Source organism: Panicum virgatum, chromosome 9N, assembly GCF_016808335.1.
Source record: "Panicum virgatum strain AP13 chromosome 9N, P.virgatum_v5, whole genome shotgun sequence".
Taxonomy (NCBI): Eukaryota; Viridiplantae; Streptophyta; class Magnoliopsida; order Poales; family Poaceae; genus Panicum; species Panicum virgatum.
In genome coordinates, this window is record NC_053153.1 from 63,739,742 (window position 1) to 63,755,297 (window position 15,556).

General features: G+C 39.6%; 1 protein-coding gene across 1 annotated transcript; it reads right to left on the reverse strand.

Moving 5' to 3' along the window:
• Positions 1-1,191: 1,191 nt before the first annotated feature.
• LOC120692135 (chromatin-remodeling ATPase INO80-like) lies at positions 1,192-14,248 on the reverse strand. The gene is made up of 22 exons (XM_039975369.1): positions 13,906-14,248; positions 12,484-12,568; positions 11,536-12,323; positions 11,242-11,442; positions 11,036-11,146; positions 10,377-10,762; positions 10,190-10,298; positions 10,030-10,110; positions 9,627-9,793; positions 9,400-9,525; positions 9,075-9,236; positions 8,938-8,995; positions 8,609-8,839; positions 8,304-8,450; positions 7,638-8,186; positions 7,178-7,435; positions 6,729-6,836; positions 5,536-5,630; positions 4,936-5,092; positions 3,574-3,774; positions 2,680-2,808; positions 1,192-2,020 (listed from the first exon to the last, which is right to left on the reverse strand). The coding sequence occupies exons 1-22, from the start codon at positions 13,993-13,995 to the stop codon at positions 1,742-1,744; spliced, it is 4,518 nt and encodes a 1,505-aa protein (XP_039831303.1). The 5' UTR covers positions 13,996-14,248; the 3' UTR covers positions 1,192-1,741.
• Between the last annotated feature and the right edge of the window lie 1,308 nt (positions 14,249-15,556).

The following is a 15,556-nucleotide window of genomic DNA, read 5'->3' on the forward strand; positions in this document are numbered from 1 at the left end:
CATGCACTTTAAACCACCTATGTGAGCACCTCCAAGAGATTGGGTAGAAAATCACCATAGGTGTGTCATTCACTACTACTAAAAAAAACTTCACTAAAATAGGCAAAAGTGATTAACAGAGACGATTTTCACAACCGCCTCAAAACAAATATCACAATAAATAACATATTTTATTTGAGGCGGTTGTGTACCCGGCTCAGTTAAACAAATAAAAAAATTAAAAAGAAAAAGCCCACCGAGCCCATCGGTCGTGCTCCTCCTCCTCTGCCGCCGCCGTCGTGCTTCTCCGCCGTTGTCGTCGCCGTTGCCGGATCCTGCCTCCCCAGCCTCCTGCCGCCATTGGATCCAGCCTCCCGAGCCGCGCGCCGCAGATCCGGCCTCGAGCAGCTGGATGGGTCTAACTGAGCTCTGCTCACTTCACAATGAAGAATCCATTTGACTGCAAGAAAAGTATGAACTGGTTTTTCACAATTATAGTTTGCTATCTCCAAAGATATTGAGGTCTAAGTGGGATGGTAGGGGCTTCAATTAATGCGTCTAAGTTATTCTGGCAGTCTGTTGGCTCAAAAGTAGCCTAAAAGAAATAATGAACTAAAAATCAATTTGGATTTCAAAACCAGTTTTCAGGACATCAACATCAATTTATTCAAACATGTTTAGCTTAAAGTTAAAATTTCCGTTATGTTATAATGAGTCAACTCACAAGATTGAACCAAACACACAACTCTTTCAAGTTGAAACAAAGAAAAAAAGAACCAAATTTCATTTGGGGTGCTTGGGAACATTAAGGCGACATTTAGAATCAAGCCTCGCTTTGGAACCCCTCCCATTCACTTGGAAAGTACTCGCATTTGTAAATATAGGTAATTTTATTTGATATATTTAAAAGAAGAGAAAGTACTCACTCCTTCCCATAATATGACTACGTTTAGACTTTTTCAAAGTCAAATATTCTCAATTTTAACTATAAATAGCAAAATAACTAAAGAGACTAACAATAATATAAAAACTATATTAGTAGATTTATCGTAAACCATCAGTTCATGTCCACAAGTAGGTAACGCCAACAATCACGTTGCGGGCTCCACACTGCGATTTAGCTTAGGCGTTTTGACAGAAGAAGCACAATCACAGAATGTATGTTCGACGAGAATTGCCCATCTTGCTTAGGCGTAAAAAGATAGATGGACATGCACACAACTGTCTGCTCGACAAAAACACAGGCACTATGCGCTTCATCATCTTTCAGATACAAATATCTATGCGCTACAGAAATCTACCATTAGCATACTACACGGTCAGAAATGATCAGACACGTTTTGACTCCACGGCAGCTGTTACCAGCCGTGTTCCTTTAATCTAGTTATCAACACCAAATCTATGATCAATACAGATAGCTACACTCTTTACACAAAATTATTCCTATATATGCTGGTTATTGGATCATCTCTTCATGGTTATGTACACAATGGCCACAGCCAGCACAATGAATACTGCAGACGTGGACTGCATGCCTCTGGAGGATAACCCTCCCTGCCTTTAAAAGGCAACCCGCATGAGCTTATTGCCACCACACTGACTTCGAAATCACCGATTTTGCTGATTTCCTCAAGAGGTGCGGTTAAATACTTTTTTCACCTAGAAAACTCCAGGTCTGCAACCATCTCTGATGCCCAGCCTCAGCGTAATAAATTGTTCTCATCTTGCCATTTAGCATCCTAGGTTATCATCTCTCAGTAGATTAAGATGGAGTGCCGTCTTGCACCTCTTCTGTCTCATCATCATGTCCTGTGAGATTTTCCGCTTCATCTGCAGGTTTCTCAAGATCAGCAGCAGCTGGTTCCTTATCATCACTCGTGTCCTTCATCAGCCTTTTTGATCTTTTAGGCCTTGGTTCGGCGATCTGTTCATTTTCTGTGTGACCACCCCCCGTAAGATCACCTCCTGAAGGGGCCTCTCCGTTCTTGTCCACATTGTCATTATCATGCATCTTCGAATGTTTCTTGTGCGAGCTCTTCTTCTAGAAATATTTAAGAAACACTTAGGTAAGTGAGCAGGACTCATACAGCACAAGACCAAACAAATAATCTAAGTGGTGGATAAACAAGGTGGCAAAGGAAAAAATATGAAGACAAATTTGAGGTTAGTTGCTTTGCACAATCTCAGTTACCAATACAAAATGTTTATAAGCAGTGTGTAGAACAGTAGTATTGAATTGCAAGCTAATCCAGCCCAATATGACATCAAGATGCAAGATCATGAAGGCAAATACAAGAAATTCGAAGTAGCAGATTTCAGTTTAGTGCTATCAATTTGCATTAATATTGCACTAATATAGCAATCATATGTTATCATATGGACTAAAATGCAAGTCAAGTTCAACAGATATAGCCCAAAACAAAACCTCATATCAGGTTTCCAACCATAGAAATTGTATTCACACAAAATTGAATTTTGAATGTTTTCCTTTTACTCAAAGTTTGAATTTTCAAGCTTGCATGTTGATTTATTGTCTCAGTGATTTGCATCACGTGTGTGAACAAATGAAGAATGCTCAAGAGACTGCAGGACAGGTACACACATCGAAAAAGAATAATGACCGTTCAGAGGTTCGTGATGTAGTCCTATTACAAATATAAACAGGTAAATCAATAGGTCAAATGTATTTCACAGATGTACCTTTTTGTTGGTTGTGTTATCTTGATCTACAGCTTCCGCAGTAGCATCATCCAAGTCCTCGAGCGTTAAATCTCCTTCTTTGTCAACCTTGATGCCCTTCGCTCGTCTTTTCTTTTGCCGATCCTTTGCCTAAAATGGTAAATTAACAGGAAAAAAACAATATTCTCACGAGACTTTCCAATTGAATTAAATATAACATTTTCTGAAAAAGACAAATGACATTATATAATAATAAGAAATTGATTCTAGAAGCCAGCATTCCAGGGGGGAGGACCAGTATTTTCATAAATAAGTCTAACGGAGGTAGAGTTTATGTTGACGTATAATATTCAGACTCCAGCCTACCAGCAGTAACATTAAATTTCAGGACAATTGAACAATACAGGCCACAATATAAAGACACAGAACCTAATAGCCCAAACACATGATTGATATAGGTTCCCTACGATCCTACCAACAGTAAAAGCTAAACTATGTTGTCTCTGTGTGTTTGACTTTGACCCCTCCCTCCCTCTCCCCCACTAACAAATGAGTTTTCCCCAATTTACACAAGGACCCTGTAACTCCCAGTTGTCTGTCTCTGGCTCGACCTGCCTTTTCCTGTGCAGCTGACCACTAAGGATGCAATCTGAGAAACGTATTGCTAAATCGCGAAGGTGTCATTAGGATTGGGGATGATCAGAAAAATCACAATTGTCCCGATACTTGCTAATATGTATCCCTACATATCGATGCCATAAAAACATTGGACTCCATTACGTGTACAACTATGTGCCACATCATAGCAATTGCTACAAGTTCGAATACAGACATGGTAAAATGCATATTGTTTGGGTATGGGCTAAGAGTGTCAGACAAGTGACCAAAAAAATGGAAATGATACTGTAAAGTTACCTGCATGGATATTTCTTTCAACTTATGTGCAATCTGTGTGTCATCAAGAAGTAACGAAACAACATCCTCTTGTCTCATCAAATGATCGTCCTGGACATGTTTCCCCTTCATGACCAACTCTTGCACTGCATTTTTCTGCTTTGCTCTTTGCAATATTTTCTCCTCAATAGTATCTTTGCATATAAGTCTGTACACAGTTACCTAAAATTGCACATTTCAAGAAAATTTAAGGAATCGAGCTATTATAAAATGCATTCCAACAAACAACAAAGAATTTTGATTCCAAAAACAGTCGAGAATACAAATGACACAATCAACAGTTTGCCAGGTAGCACCAACAGACTTGCTGCTTCCATGTTACCGGTTGATTTGTAGAAGTTTCTGGAGCAGACCCCCTAACAAGCTAAGCAGATTTTGATTAGGATGATTGCTCTGAGGAATTATATCATGGGGGTCTGAATACAAATCCTCTGTCTAAAGTCCGAACAGGCCCTAGATTCAGAATTACAGTTTGCAACATTGCGATGTTATATCCCAAATTGGAAATTAAACAATTACAATATTGCTGATAGCAAAACAAGCACTATACCTAGATATTGAATCCACTATGCTAATACTGCTGTTATTATAGGATAAAATGAAGGAAACCTACTGATGGACTAATGAGTAACAACAAACAACACTATGTTCTCTTTCAAATGTTCAATTCCTACATAACTGATCTTTTATACAATGCAATGCTTACCAACTGAATTAAACAAGATATTGGTACTTCAGTTAATCAAAGCCCCTATATAAAGTTTAGTACAGCTACTGGTCGCAAATACTTGTTGCTTTGAACATACAGCAGTTACTTCCAAAAATTGAACATATATATCCTTTGAAACATATATACATTGGAAACCATCAAAATCACGTGCAGATTTGCCTCGTGAAGTACCTTCATCACCAACAAATATTTGCGACCAGATACACTTTGCGATGCTATTGTCAGATTTGACACGTTGACCCTTGACAGATAAGTCTGACTTTGTTGTAGAACAATGCACCCTAGGGCAAAAACAACAAGATAGGGTGGTGGTCTGGTGGATACTTTCAATCTAAACTGAATGGAAGGAATGATGACTAGAAGTGGACACAAAAGAGTCAAACAACTCACTAGTTTTTTTCGTAACAAGCGATCTAACTTTTTAAATGTCAAACAAGCTAATCACAAAAAATATCATACAGAGGTTAGTCGAATTTCTGAAGCACATATGTTTTTCATAGTAAGAGTGTCCTCAAGAAAGTTCAATGATCACTCAAAAACATAATAATGATAGTCAAGGAAATAAAGTTAGCAAAAACTGATGTTTCACCTACCTCTTTTGTCTGACCAAGCCTGTGTGTTCTATCCATTGCCTGCTGGTCTTGTGTTGGATTCCAGTCAATTTCGTAAAAAATAACTGTATCAGCAGCGGTCAAATTAATACCAAGTCCGCCAGCTCTTGTGCTTAACAAGAAAACAAATACATCATTCCTACAAAAAGAAAATATCGGTTAAGGACATGTTTCAACAGAGTTATATCATTTTATTGTAGCAGCTCAAACTCTGCCTATTGAGTCGCATTCACCAACTAGTTCAACCCAAAAGCTTAAGCTGATAGGAAGCGGTGGGTAGTTCACTTATACTTCAACACTACCACCTACTCCATCCGTCCTGAAACGTAAGGCATTTTGGTTTGTCCTAAGTTAAACTGTTCCAAGTTTGACCAAGTTTATAGAAAAAAGTAATAACATTTTGAATGTCAAATGAGAATAATTGGATTCATTATGAAATATACTTTCTAAATTTACTTATTTGATGTGTTAGATGTTAGTATTTTTCTCTACAAATTTGGTCAAACTTAGACTACTTTGACTTAGGACAAAGCAAAATGACTTACATTTCAGGACGGAGAGAGTAACTATTAATATGCTTACCTATTCTGGAAATCTCGGACCATGTCACGGCGGTCCGAGATAGCAGAAGACCCATCAAGTCTGAAGTACTTGAATTTTCTGAAATTCATGTAATCCTGAAAAAAACATATGATGATCACAATTATAAGGATGAAAATTTTAGTATACCACTCTCAGAAGTACATTCTTCATGAATAATGGACAGAGTTCATTTTACTGGTAAGGTTTTCAACTTTGCTTAAATATCTAGTAGTCTATTTTCAGCTCCTTCACCAAATACAAAATGTAGGTATAGAAATAGTGGAAACAAAAACTGCTACCATGCTTCTAAAGATCATTAGGTACCAAGGCTTTGTAACCTTTAGCTACAAAAGGAATATGAATTTTCCCCCTAATAAGTTTGTTTTCACATTTTTCCCAAATCACCAAAAGGCATTAGTAGATTTTGTAAAAATTACGTGTTATATCTTCACCTATTTCTAAAGCAAGTAACGTTTCCACAGGAAACTTTGGTTTGGTCCAAAAGCGTCACCAACAGGTGGACCGAAGCATATATAATGAGAATTGAACAACACTATATTGTAACCTAAACGGACTCGAATACAAAGAGAACGTGAAAACATAACAAAATCCGTATCAAAGAAAACCCATCGCAGAGAAAGAAAAAATCAGCCGCGATCGGTATGGGGTCTTCGACCATGGCAACGCATGGGCATATTACAACATGTATTTACGACAAATGGCTCTCCATAATTAAAATTTAAACTGCCGTCGATAACACAAAATATTTGGTTGTTTGCTACCTTGTGCATCCCAAAAGGAAACACAAATTAAAAATCTTGTTACAAGCTGAGCACAGATCTATTCAAGTAATACAAAAACCTTCTGGATCAACATAGTTCCCATGATAACGTAACGTCTAAAGGTATACAACTAGGTTAGTTTACAAATCATGGTACAGTTTCTTCATAGAGTTGAGTATCTCATGTCAATTTTCCTTAAAGGTTGGTACTGATTTCTGTTAGAGTCCTAGCAACATGGAATTGATCCCAATAAATACAATTTTCATGACTATCAATTAAATGTATCAAGACTTAGTTGTCATTCAATTTATTCAAGTGAACTACTCTTTGGAATTCTATCTGCAATTTTGTCCGAAGAGTTGTACTTCAAGTCTTCAGCAAGAATTGGAATGCATGAAGAAAAAGTAATACCTCAAGGATGTCCAACATTTTAGTCATCTGAGCGAAAAGGAGCACACGATGACCTTCAGCTCGAAGGCGCCGTAACAGCATATCTAAGGTGTGGAGCTTCCCAGAATCCTATCATCAGAAACTCCACATTAGTAACAAGGTACCGAAACAACTAAAGTAAGGTGCAACAAATACCGAAATGATTTGGCATTTATGTTAAGGAATTCACACTAAATGTTCGAACAATCAAGTCATGCTGTACAAAGACATATTTGAGCACTTCCGAGCTTAAAGGAACCTCAGATCCACATTCTTCTAAAGATTTTCAACGTTTTGTTCAAATTCAAATAATATAAGGAAATTGAACCAAATATTCAAACAGGCCCTAAAAGGGTGATGAAATTATACAGGTAAAAAATAAACATGAACACAATATGCAGCATAACACAACAGAAGTGATGAAGACTTACAGTGAGCATTTTAGCTGGATCAAAATTACTCATAGGCGGAGAAGACCCAAAAATCCTATAAGGTAGCTGCAACATCGGCTCAAGGATGGGCAAATCAGTATGTACTTCTTGTATCAAAGGATGAAGACCAACTGGTTTTTTAGGACCATTGAACTCAGAAGTACGAGCAAATCCCAGGAACAGTTTCTTGGCCCAAGGATCATGCATCTCATCAGTGAACTTGTAGGCAAAATTTCTATCGGCGCACCAAACATTTACCTGGTGAAGGAGAGACGGGTGTTAACGAACACTGGAAATACTTGATAAAACAGATAAATTTAATAAGAACTACTACTTGGAGGAGGTTCCAAACTTTTAACATTAGAGCTAAAATGTACTCAGAGATGACCAGATGCACTGATTGCCTCATGCAATGCACTATCCAAAAATAAACCAACATGCATAAGAAAAATGGACTCACAGGCGGTGCTCTAGCTGGCGGAATAAAAGCATATGCTGAACGAAGAAGCCTTATGTTTGAGGCAAGCCTGTCATGATGAGAAAGCACCAGTGCTTCATATGGGCAATCACCTGGGCCAGTTCCAATCTTTGTTCTAAGCAAACTGGGTTTGTCCTTTGTAGAAGAAAGCAACAACCGAGCAACTGCACGATTGCTTGTGGCATCATTCTGACTGAACTTGGGACCTTCTAAATCAATGAATGCATCCATAATTTCATCAGTGTACTTCATATTCAATTGCATTGCTAAAAATGCTAGTCTCTCAAACAATGATGAAGTGGCCAAGAAGGAAGCTTCAACTGGGGACAGATTCGATAACCGTGTAAAGCCGAATGCACCAGATGATAGAACAGACTCATTCGATGACTTAGCTTCCGGAATGGCTGAACAATGGATATTGCTGGGCAAAAATATATTAAACAGCCTGTTCAAATATCCACTCCGAAATGCACAGCCGTTTCCAGAAATTTCCATGTTGCAGATGATTCCCTCATAAACTAACTTTGGAATCTGAGAAATTTATGGTAGATATATATTAACGTATTGTTTGTGCTCATGGACATATGCAGGAGGTTGTAAACCGCATGCCCAATAAAAAAACAAAGGCAAAGATAACAGAAACTATACCTCAAACGTTATAGGGTTTCTCTTGCCGGCATAATGTACATCTTGTAATTCCCCAAATGGGGGAGAGAGAAGTGAGTTTGGGATATCAGCAAAGTAAAAGTAAGAACTTCCCTCATTGCGCTCGAACAGCTCCGGGTGATTGCAGACCTAAAGGTGTTTCAGAGAAAGAACAAGTTACAAACATAAAAAAAGAGAACCAAATTAACTTAACTTACAATAGAGAAGGAACAACTTTTGGACAGTTGAGTTCTTATAAATGATTTTCCACATGATCAAAAGTGAAACATATTGTAAAGATATACTACCTTCCGTAGCTGCATGACAATATTCATCAGGCTAAGTAACTTCTTATCATTTAGATTGCCGCGACTTCCATCAAGCAACTCATTAAGAGATATCTTATTTTTTATGGCTTGATAGAAGACTTGCTGACGAGAACTCAATTTGCAGGGTACAATTTCTTCTTTCTTTTTTGTCATTTCAGCAATGACATCAATCTTAACCCGGCGCAGCATAAAGGGCTTCAAAATAGCATGCTGTAGAAATGGAGAAGAGCCATTATAATTTTAGAAGGATAACAAATTGTACCAAACCCCACAAAATATTCAATAGAAACAGTATGGCCACATCTTACCAGTCGGCTAAGCTGATGTTCATTCAAAGCTCCCCCATGCTCAGCATGACCCTCGATACTGGCAAGCCAAAAATATCATCAGCAACTCTTAAGGACGGACAAAATAAAGAAGGTAGAACTACAGCAAAGAGAAGTACCCCTTTGAGAACCACTCATTAAATTGTTCATGGCTGTCAAATAGAGTGGGCATGATGAAATGAAGAAGTGCCCATAACTCAGCCATATTATTCTGTATCGGTGTCCCAGTTAGCAGTAAACGATTTCTACAGTTAAAGCCCAGCAATGTCTTCCAACGCTGGCTGCAGCAGAGCGACGCAATTTGTCAAGCAAGGGAAGGTAAGAATTCTAGAATAAATAAATGAAGATTGCCACAAATGAGAGGATTTTTTTTGGGGGGGGTGGGGTGGGGGGGGACTAAACAAAATAACTCTTCATTCACAAGTTTCCAATGTGTAACGTCACCTGCTTGAACTTTTTATGGCCTGGGCCTCATCCAGTACCATGTATTGCCACTTAACACGTCTCAAAAGCTTCTCTTCATTCACAAGTATCTGATAGTTTGTAATAAGAATGTGAAAGCTAGCATCTCTGTACAGTAGAGAGAACAAGTCACATGATTAGGCATTAATGTTTGGACCTTGGAGGAAAAGTGCGACATGCACAAGTTTGTGCCCGGGCCAGCAACTTACTTGCGATAGAGACGCTTGGGGTTGATATTCTTACGCAGAATCATCCTCTCTGGGCCCCAGTAAGGAAGTATCTTTAGGTCAGGACAGAATCTAATCAACTCCTCAGCCCAATTATTCACAACAGATGCAGGAGCCACCACTAGAAAGGGGCCCCATATGTTTTTGTCCTGCGTGATATACCAATGTCCATAGTGAATGGTTAGTGCGCTACAATTAGGTTTAAATTATATACTCCATTCTAAAATTACTGAGATAACTTGAGGAAAGAAATAAAAATAAATTGTGGAAAAAACAACATAGCTCAGTCACAAACACCAAATAAATTATAGTGTAGTATAATAATGGAGCACTGGCTAGACTAATAAAAAGATAATTTTTAGGTTAAAAAAACAAATTCACCAACCTCAGCCAAATGAGCCAGGAATGCCATAGCCTGAACAGTTTTCCCAAGACCCATCTCATCAGCAAGAATGCCATTCAACCCCTGCAAGAATTCCAACTTTAAGTGAATCAAACGCACTCATACCAAACAGTCAAAAAGGTATCAGCCTTTAACAGTTTACCTGTTCATAACAATTAACCAGCCACTGCAAGCCCTTTAGCTGATACTCTTTTAATACACCCTTAAACAACTCTGGTGTCTGCACAGATGACTTCTCAGGCATTGTTGAGCTAAAAATAAGATAGTACAAAGTAATCAGTTCTAGAGAACTTATTCATTTTAAATATTCAAAATTTTCAAGAACTTACGGGTGCAATAGATCAATCTTGTTCGGATCCATGCTACATGAATCATCAGTTGGAAGACCAGACTCAGAAGTTTGACGAAGCCTCACAACTTCACTATCAAATGCATTTGTCCTCATCTTCTGTTGAGAGACGGCATGCTGAGCTGCTCTCAAAGCCTCTCTCTTTAATTGAGCTTCCTCAGGATCTTCCTCCCCATCTTCATCAGGGACATCTTCCTCATCAGGCGGTGCTGAGGCACCAGCCTTGTTTTGCATGAAATGACTATAAAGCTCTGTTTGTGAAAGCAGAAAGTTTAGCCTCTGTTGCTGTCTTTTTGCTTCACGCAGCTCCTCCTCACGCTTCAAAGCTTCAGCAGCTTCTCTTTCTTCCTTTTTCCTCAACTCATACTGATAAGATGGGGAAAACATTACTACATTAGTGTCGTAAATCTGAACATGTCCTGTGTTTGAAAACAACTAAAGGGAAAGCAACCATGTGCAAAACTGACCTAAACAAATAATGTTTATGCAAGAGAAAGGGGGGAGAGATAATATTGAACTTGAAAAAATTGTATTGATGCAGATAATGAACAAATTAAAAAAGAATGAAATGAAAAGTTTAAATTTAAAATCAGCCTCAGCAGAATTACTTTATAGTAAGTGTAAGGGATAAAGGAAAACCTGCTCTTTGTCTACTCTTTTCCAAAATATCAGCATGTCCCTAGCCAGCTTCCTTGTACGTATTGCAGCGCATCTCATCAGTTTCAGTGACCGGCTTACTTTGAGCTTTACCTGGATATTTCAGACATGCATAACAACAACACTGTAAACAAGAGCACACGAAAATTGTACAGTACATGGCAACAACATGCATGGGTGTGCAATACCTCCCGTTGGCAACTATCAGAGAAGCGCTTAGCATCTACTTGCCGTTTCTTTACCAAAGCATTGAAATTCCTGTGATGCTTTGGGATGCTTTTGGTAGCAAGAGACTGCCATAGTCTGTAAGTTTTTTCCGCCTCTTCTTTCACTATTACAGAAGGTTCCTTCTTTATTATTTGCTTCTTCGGTAAGCTACGCTCGATAATCTGCATTCAGAATTTGCCACGGTTGCTAAATACAATGAATTGGGTGTACGAAATTTCAACTAAAGTTAAATCAGCTAAGAACCTAAGAACAACCTCATACGTATCTCCTTTTTCCAAGACTTTAACATAATGAACCTGCAAATTTCCAGCTTCTGATATAATAGACCTCCGTATCCTCCCAGCTGCTCCTTCCGGAATTGCAAAGGGGTCCTCAGTAACTTGAAGAGAGAATTTCTGCACCTTTACCCTTTCTTGGAGGGATTCGGACTGTGGCAGAGGTTCTGATAATCCACCACGATTGGAAGCCTCAAACTTTTGGTCAGAACCAAGCATTGCTGCTAGGGTGCGCAAATCTAGCATTCCCTTCAAGAAGTGTTCCTCGACACGTATATCAGAAGAAACAGGCAGATTAAGGGATGATGCTAACTTATCATAACCCTCAGGAACTAAGTAGCGTATATTATCCCCCATATCTAAGTAGGTGGAATCAAGGGTCGCTACAAGCTTATTAAAACCACCATGGGTTTTAATACATTCTATCCCACTGTACACATGTGAGGCTTCTACTTCATCCGATGTTGCAGCATTCCTAGAATCACTTCTGTGCTTCATAGTTTTTTTACCACCACTTTTGTCTTTTAATTGGGGGCTTGCAACACAAGGAGGATCAGAACCAATAGTGACCTCCCTGAACTTTGACCTCCTGTACTTCTGGACGTGTTCACTGAGCATTGTACGGTAGTGCTCCTCCGTTATTTGGTTACTATAGGGATCTGCCTCATCATCATCGCTGGCACCATCAAGATGCCTTTTTCTCTTCCGATGCAGGCCATGCGAAGCATCATTTATACCGTTGTACTGATCCAACAAGGATCCTTGACCTAAAAAGGAAAGTTGAATAAGAAAAATGATGCACATAGAAGCATGGCAAATGGGTAAGAGCTACCTAAGTTGCGCAATGGATTTTGACAATAAGCAACACAACTCTTAAACAGAAAACATCAAAATAAAGGTCAAAATGTAAACATGAAGGTAGCCAACCTTCGCTGCTTGCACTCCCATTCGGGCTGCTATGCCCATAGCAGGCAAGATCTTCTGGTACAGGAACCCTGAAGTTCAACAAGGGCTGCAACAGTATTTTCAGTACAACCCCATCATCAGAATGGCATTGGTAAGATAAACAGCCCAGAAAGACATAAGAGTAGATAAAAACATATCTGCTTCACGAGTTCAAAACAATAAGAGAACGACAAATATACTCTACGCATTTCTACACTACCTCATATTACAAGGTTTAAAGAGCCTACACGGATCAAATAGATAGATCCATAGATATGGAACAATTACACTACATGAGTAATAAAATGATGGATCAATAGCTCAAAAATGCAAACGACTAAACAACTCTGGCATGACGACACAAAATTCCTTAGCAGGCACACATCGTTAGAATACCAAACTGCATAAAATCAAACCCACTAAGAACTTTGCTGATAAATACTATGTAAAAGATAGCACTTAAAAGACCTGTCAGAAGACATTCATGTGGGCAAAAAAAAATGTTTACCACAAATGATTGCAAATGCTTAGAAGAATGGAATACAAAGCTCTATTGGTGTGAGTTTATACAGTACAAGAACGTCAATAGTGATGATTATTGACACACTGAAACTAAGCAGGCCACAATGACAAAATGCATAGAAAAAGAGCATGGTTAGATCCCAGCAGCTAACAAACGGAGACTGTAAATCAAAACATAGTACAACTACATTAAGGCCAATGACTTATGCGAGCGATTGTGCTAAAAAAGCATGAAGATGCATGAAATAGTATAAATTTTGACAAAAATGATGGTCGCAAACAAACAACGGCAGTTGACATAAGTTAAACAAGACGATAAGCACACCACGGCCCCGATTGATCATATCCCTTTTGGTTTGAATCTTCTCTTGACAATCTTGCTCCCACATGTCAAGCCTTCACTCTTTCCCAACCATCCAACTCACGAATCATTAATGCGCAAATACCCATGATTACACTACAAATAGACCAATACCGTGCCAACTAACTTAGTCCAGCGAATAACAATGCAGTAATTGATTGATATAATACAAACCAAATAAACAGTAACATTGAGTATCAGTCACTACAACTATTGGAACAGCACCGCCAAACAACATGCATTAATCCAATTCTTGCCAGCCCTTAACACCTGAGCTAAAAGCGGGTCTCCAGCCCAAAATGATCACTAAATTACACAAACAAAAGGCAACAAAAGTAAGCAGCCCTCCGGAGGGGAATTAACCCAAAACCGCGCAACAAACAAGCTCGGCAGCCCAACAATTGGATCCGCCACGCAGCACTTTCGATCCAACACAACCCCTAAAGCGCAGAGAAACCCCTTTGCGAGCGCGAGAGAGAGGAATATAGATAGCAGAACTACACAGCGAGCAAAGCGCCTACCTCGAGGTTGAATAGCGTGGAGTAGGAGAGCCCGCCGCCGCCGCCGCCGTTGGCGCCCCCGCCGCGTGGGGGGGCGCGGCGAGTGTCCATGACGAAAACCCTAGTGCCCCCGCGTGCCGCGCGAGGGGAGACGAGAGCCGAGCCCGAAGAGGACGCAGAAAGCGCAGCGCGGGCAGCGGCCGGGTCGGTCCCGCGGCGTCGGCGGCGAAGGGATTAGGGTTAGGGTTCGTGGGACGGGAGGGGAAGGAGGCGGAGGGGGAGAGAGGCGGTGGGGTGGGGTGGAGGCGTTGTTGTGACGTGGTGTGGGAAGTAGTAGGAGGCATGGCTTTGGCTTGGCCGTGAGGGGGAGAGAGGAGAAGAGAGGGGAGCAGGGAAAGCGAAACGGGATTTCCGGCTCGGGGTTTCCGCTCCGCTCGCTCGCCCAGCGCCCCAGCGTACGTGCGCCCACATGAGAGGTCTTGGATTTTGGAGCATGGCCTTCGTTATCTATTTTTTTTTTTTGGACAAACCTTCGTTATCTTGTCCTTTCGAGCGAAATTTGGGCAACGGAATTGATATTTTCAAAAAAAAAAATATACTCATAATTTTGAACATGTTGAGAAATAGATTTTTTTAATTATACAATACAACTCAGATACTCACAACGCACGCATATTCACCTCTATAAGCATAGGTACACAAATACATCTTGAGAAGTGGAGCTGACTAATAATTTTGTCAATATCAAAATATACCAACAGATATTCATTAGGATTAAATGTATATGCATGTGTTTAAAGATGTGAGTATATATGTGTGTATAATAAGTGTCTATATACGTATTCTATAAAAATATGTATCCATTATACATTAAAAAAGACACGGAAAATACAATATCCATATATTAGAGTGTGAATGATATTTCTCATAGATAGACTATGTTCATCTTACTTGTCAGCCAACCAGTCAGCAGAATATTTCTTTCACACCAAATCAGCATCAACCAACAGCCAGTATTTTCCTCTTACAACAAATCAGCACCAGCCACCAGCCACAGCCAGCCGAACAGAGTTTAATTGCTCAAGAAACATGATCTCCTCACAATCACGGTTCCCTACTGACGATTAAAAGGGGATTGAGGGAGTAGGTTGTAGCTGCTTTGTATTAGCATTGTGCTATTGTTGTGGCTTGAAACGCATCTTTTTCTTCATACATGCAACGCCATTTTAGCTACCACCATAAGCACTTCACGCCAACACGGTCACATGGCACCTGTTAGGGCCGGACGTCGAGCCGAAAATTCGCGAACAGGCTCGGCTTGATTGTTGCTCGGCTCGACTCGATAAATTTTTTAACGAGCTAAGCAGCTATTTTTGCTCATTTTGTTAACGAGCTAGCTCGAGCCACCTCGTGAGCTGCTCGCGAGCTAACCGAGCTTTAGTAGAGCTTAGGGGAGCCAGAGGGTCTAATTGTGTTTCTCTTTTCAGAAAATAGATGATGGGGATTATGTTGAGTGGTTGGAATTTCAACCAAATGTGTAGAAAAAACTAATAAAGTATCTATTCATTTTATCTTCACTTCGATTGGATTAATACAGTTCTTTATAAAATTAATTCAATATTTGCTTGCTTGTGGCTGAAACTTAACATGTGCCTTCAATTTTCCAGATGAG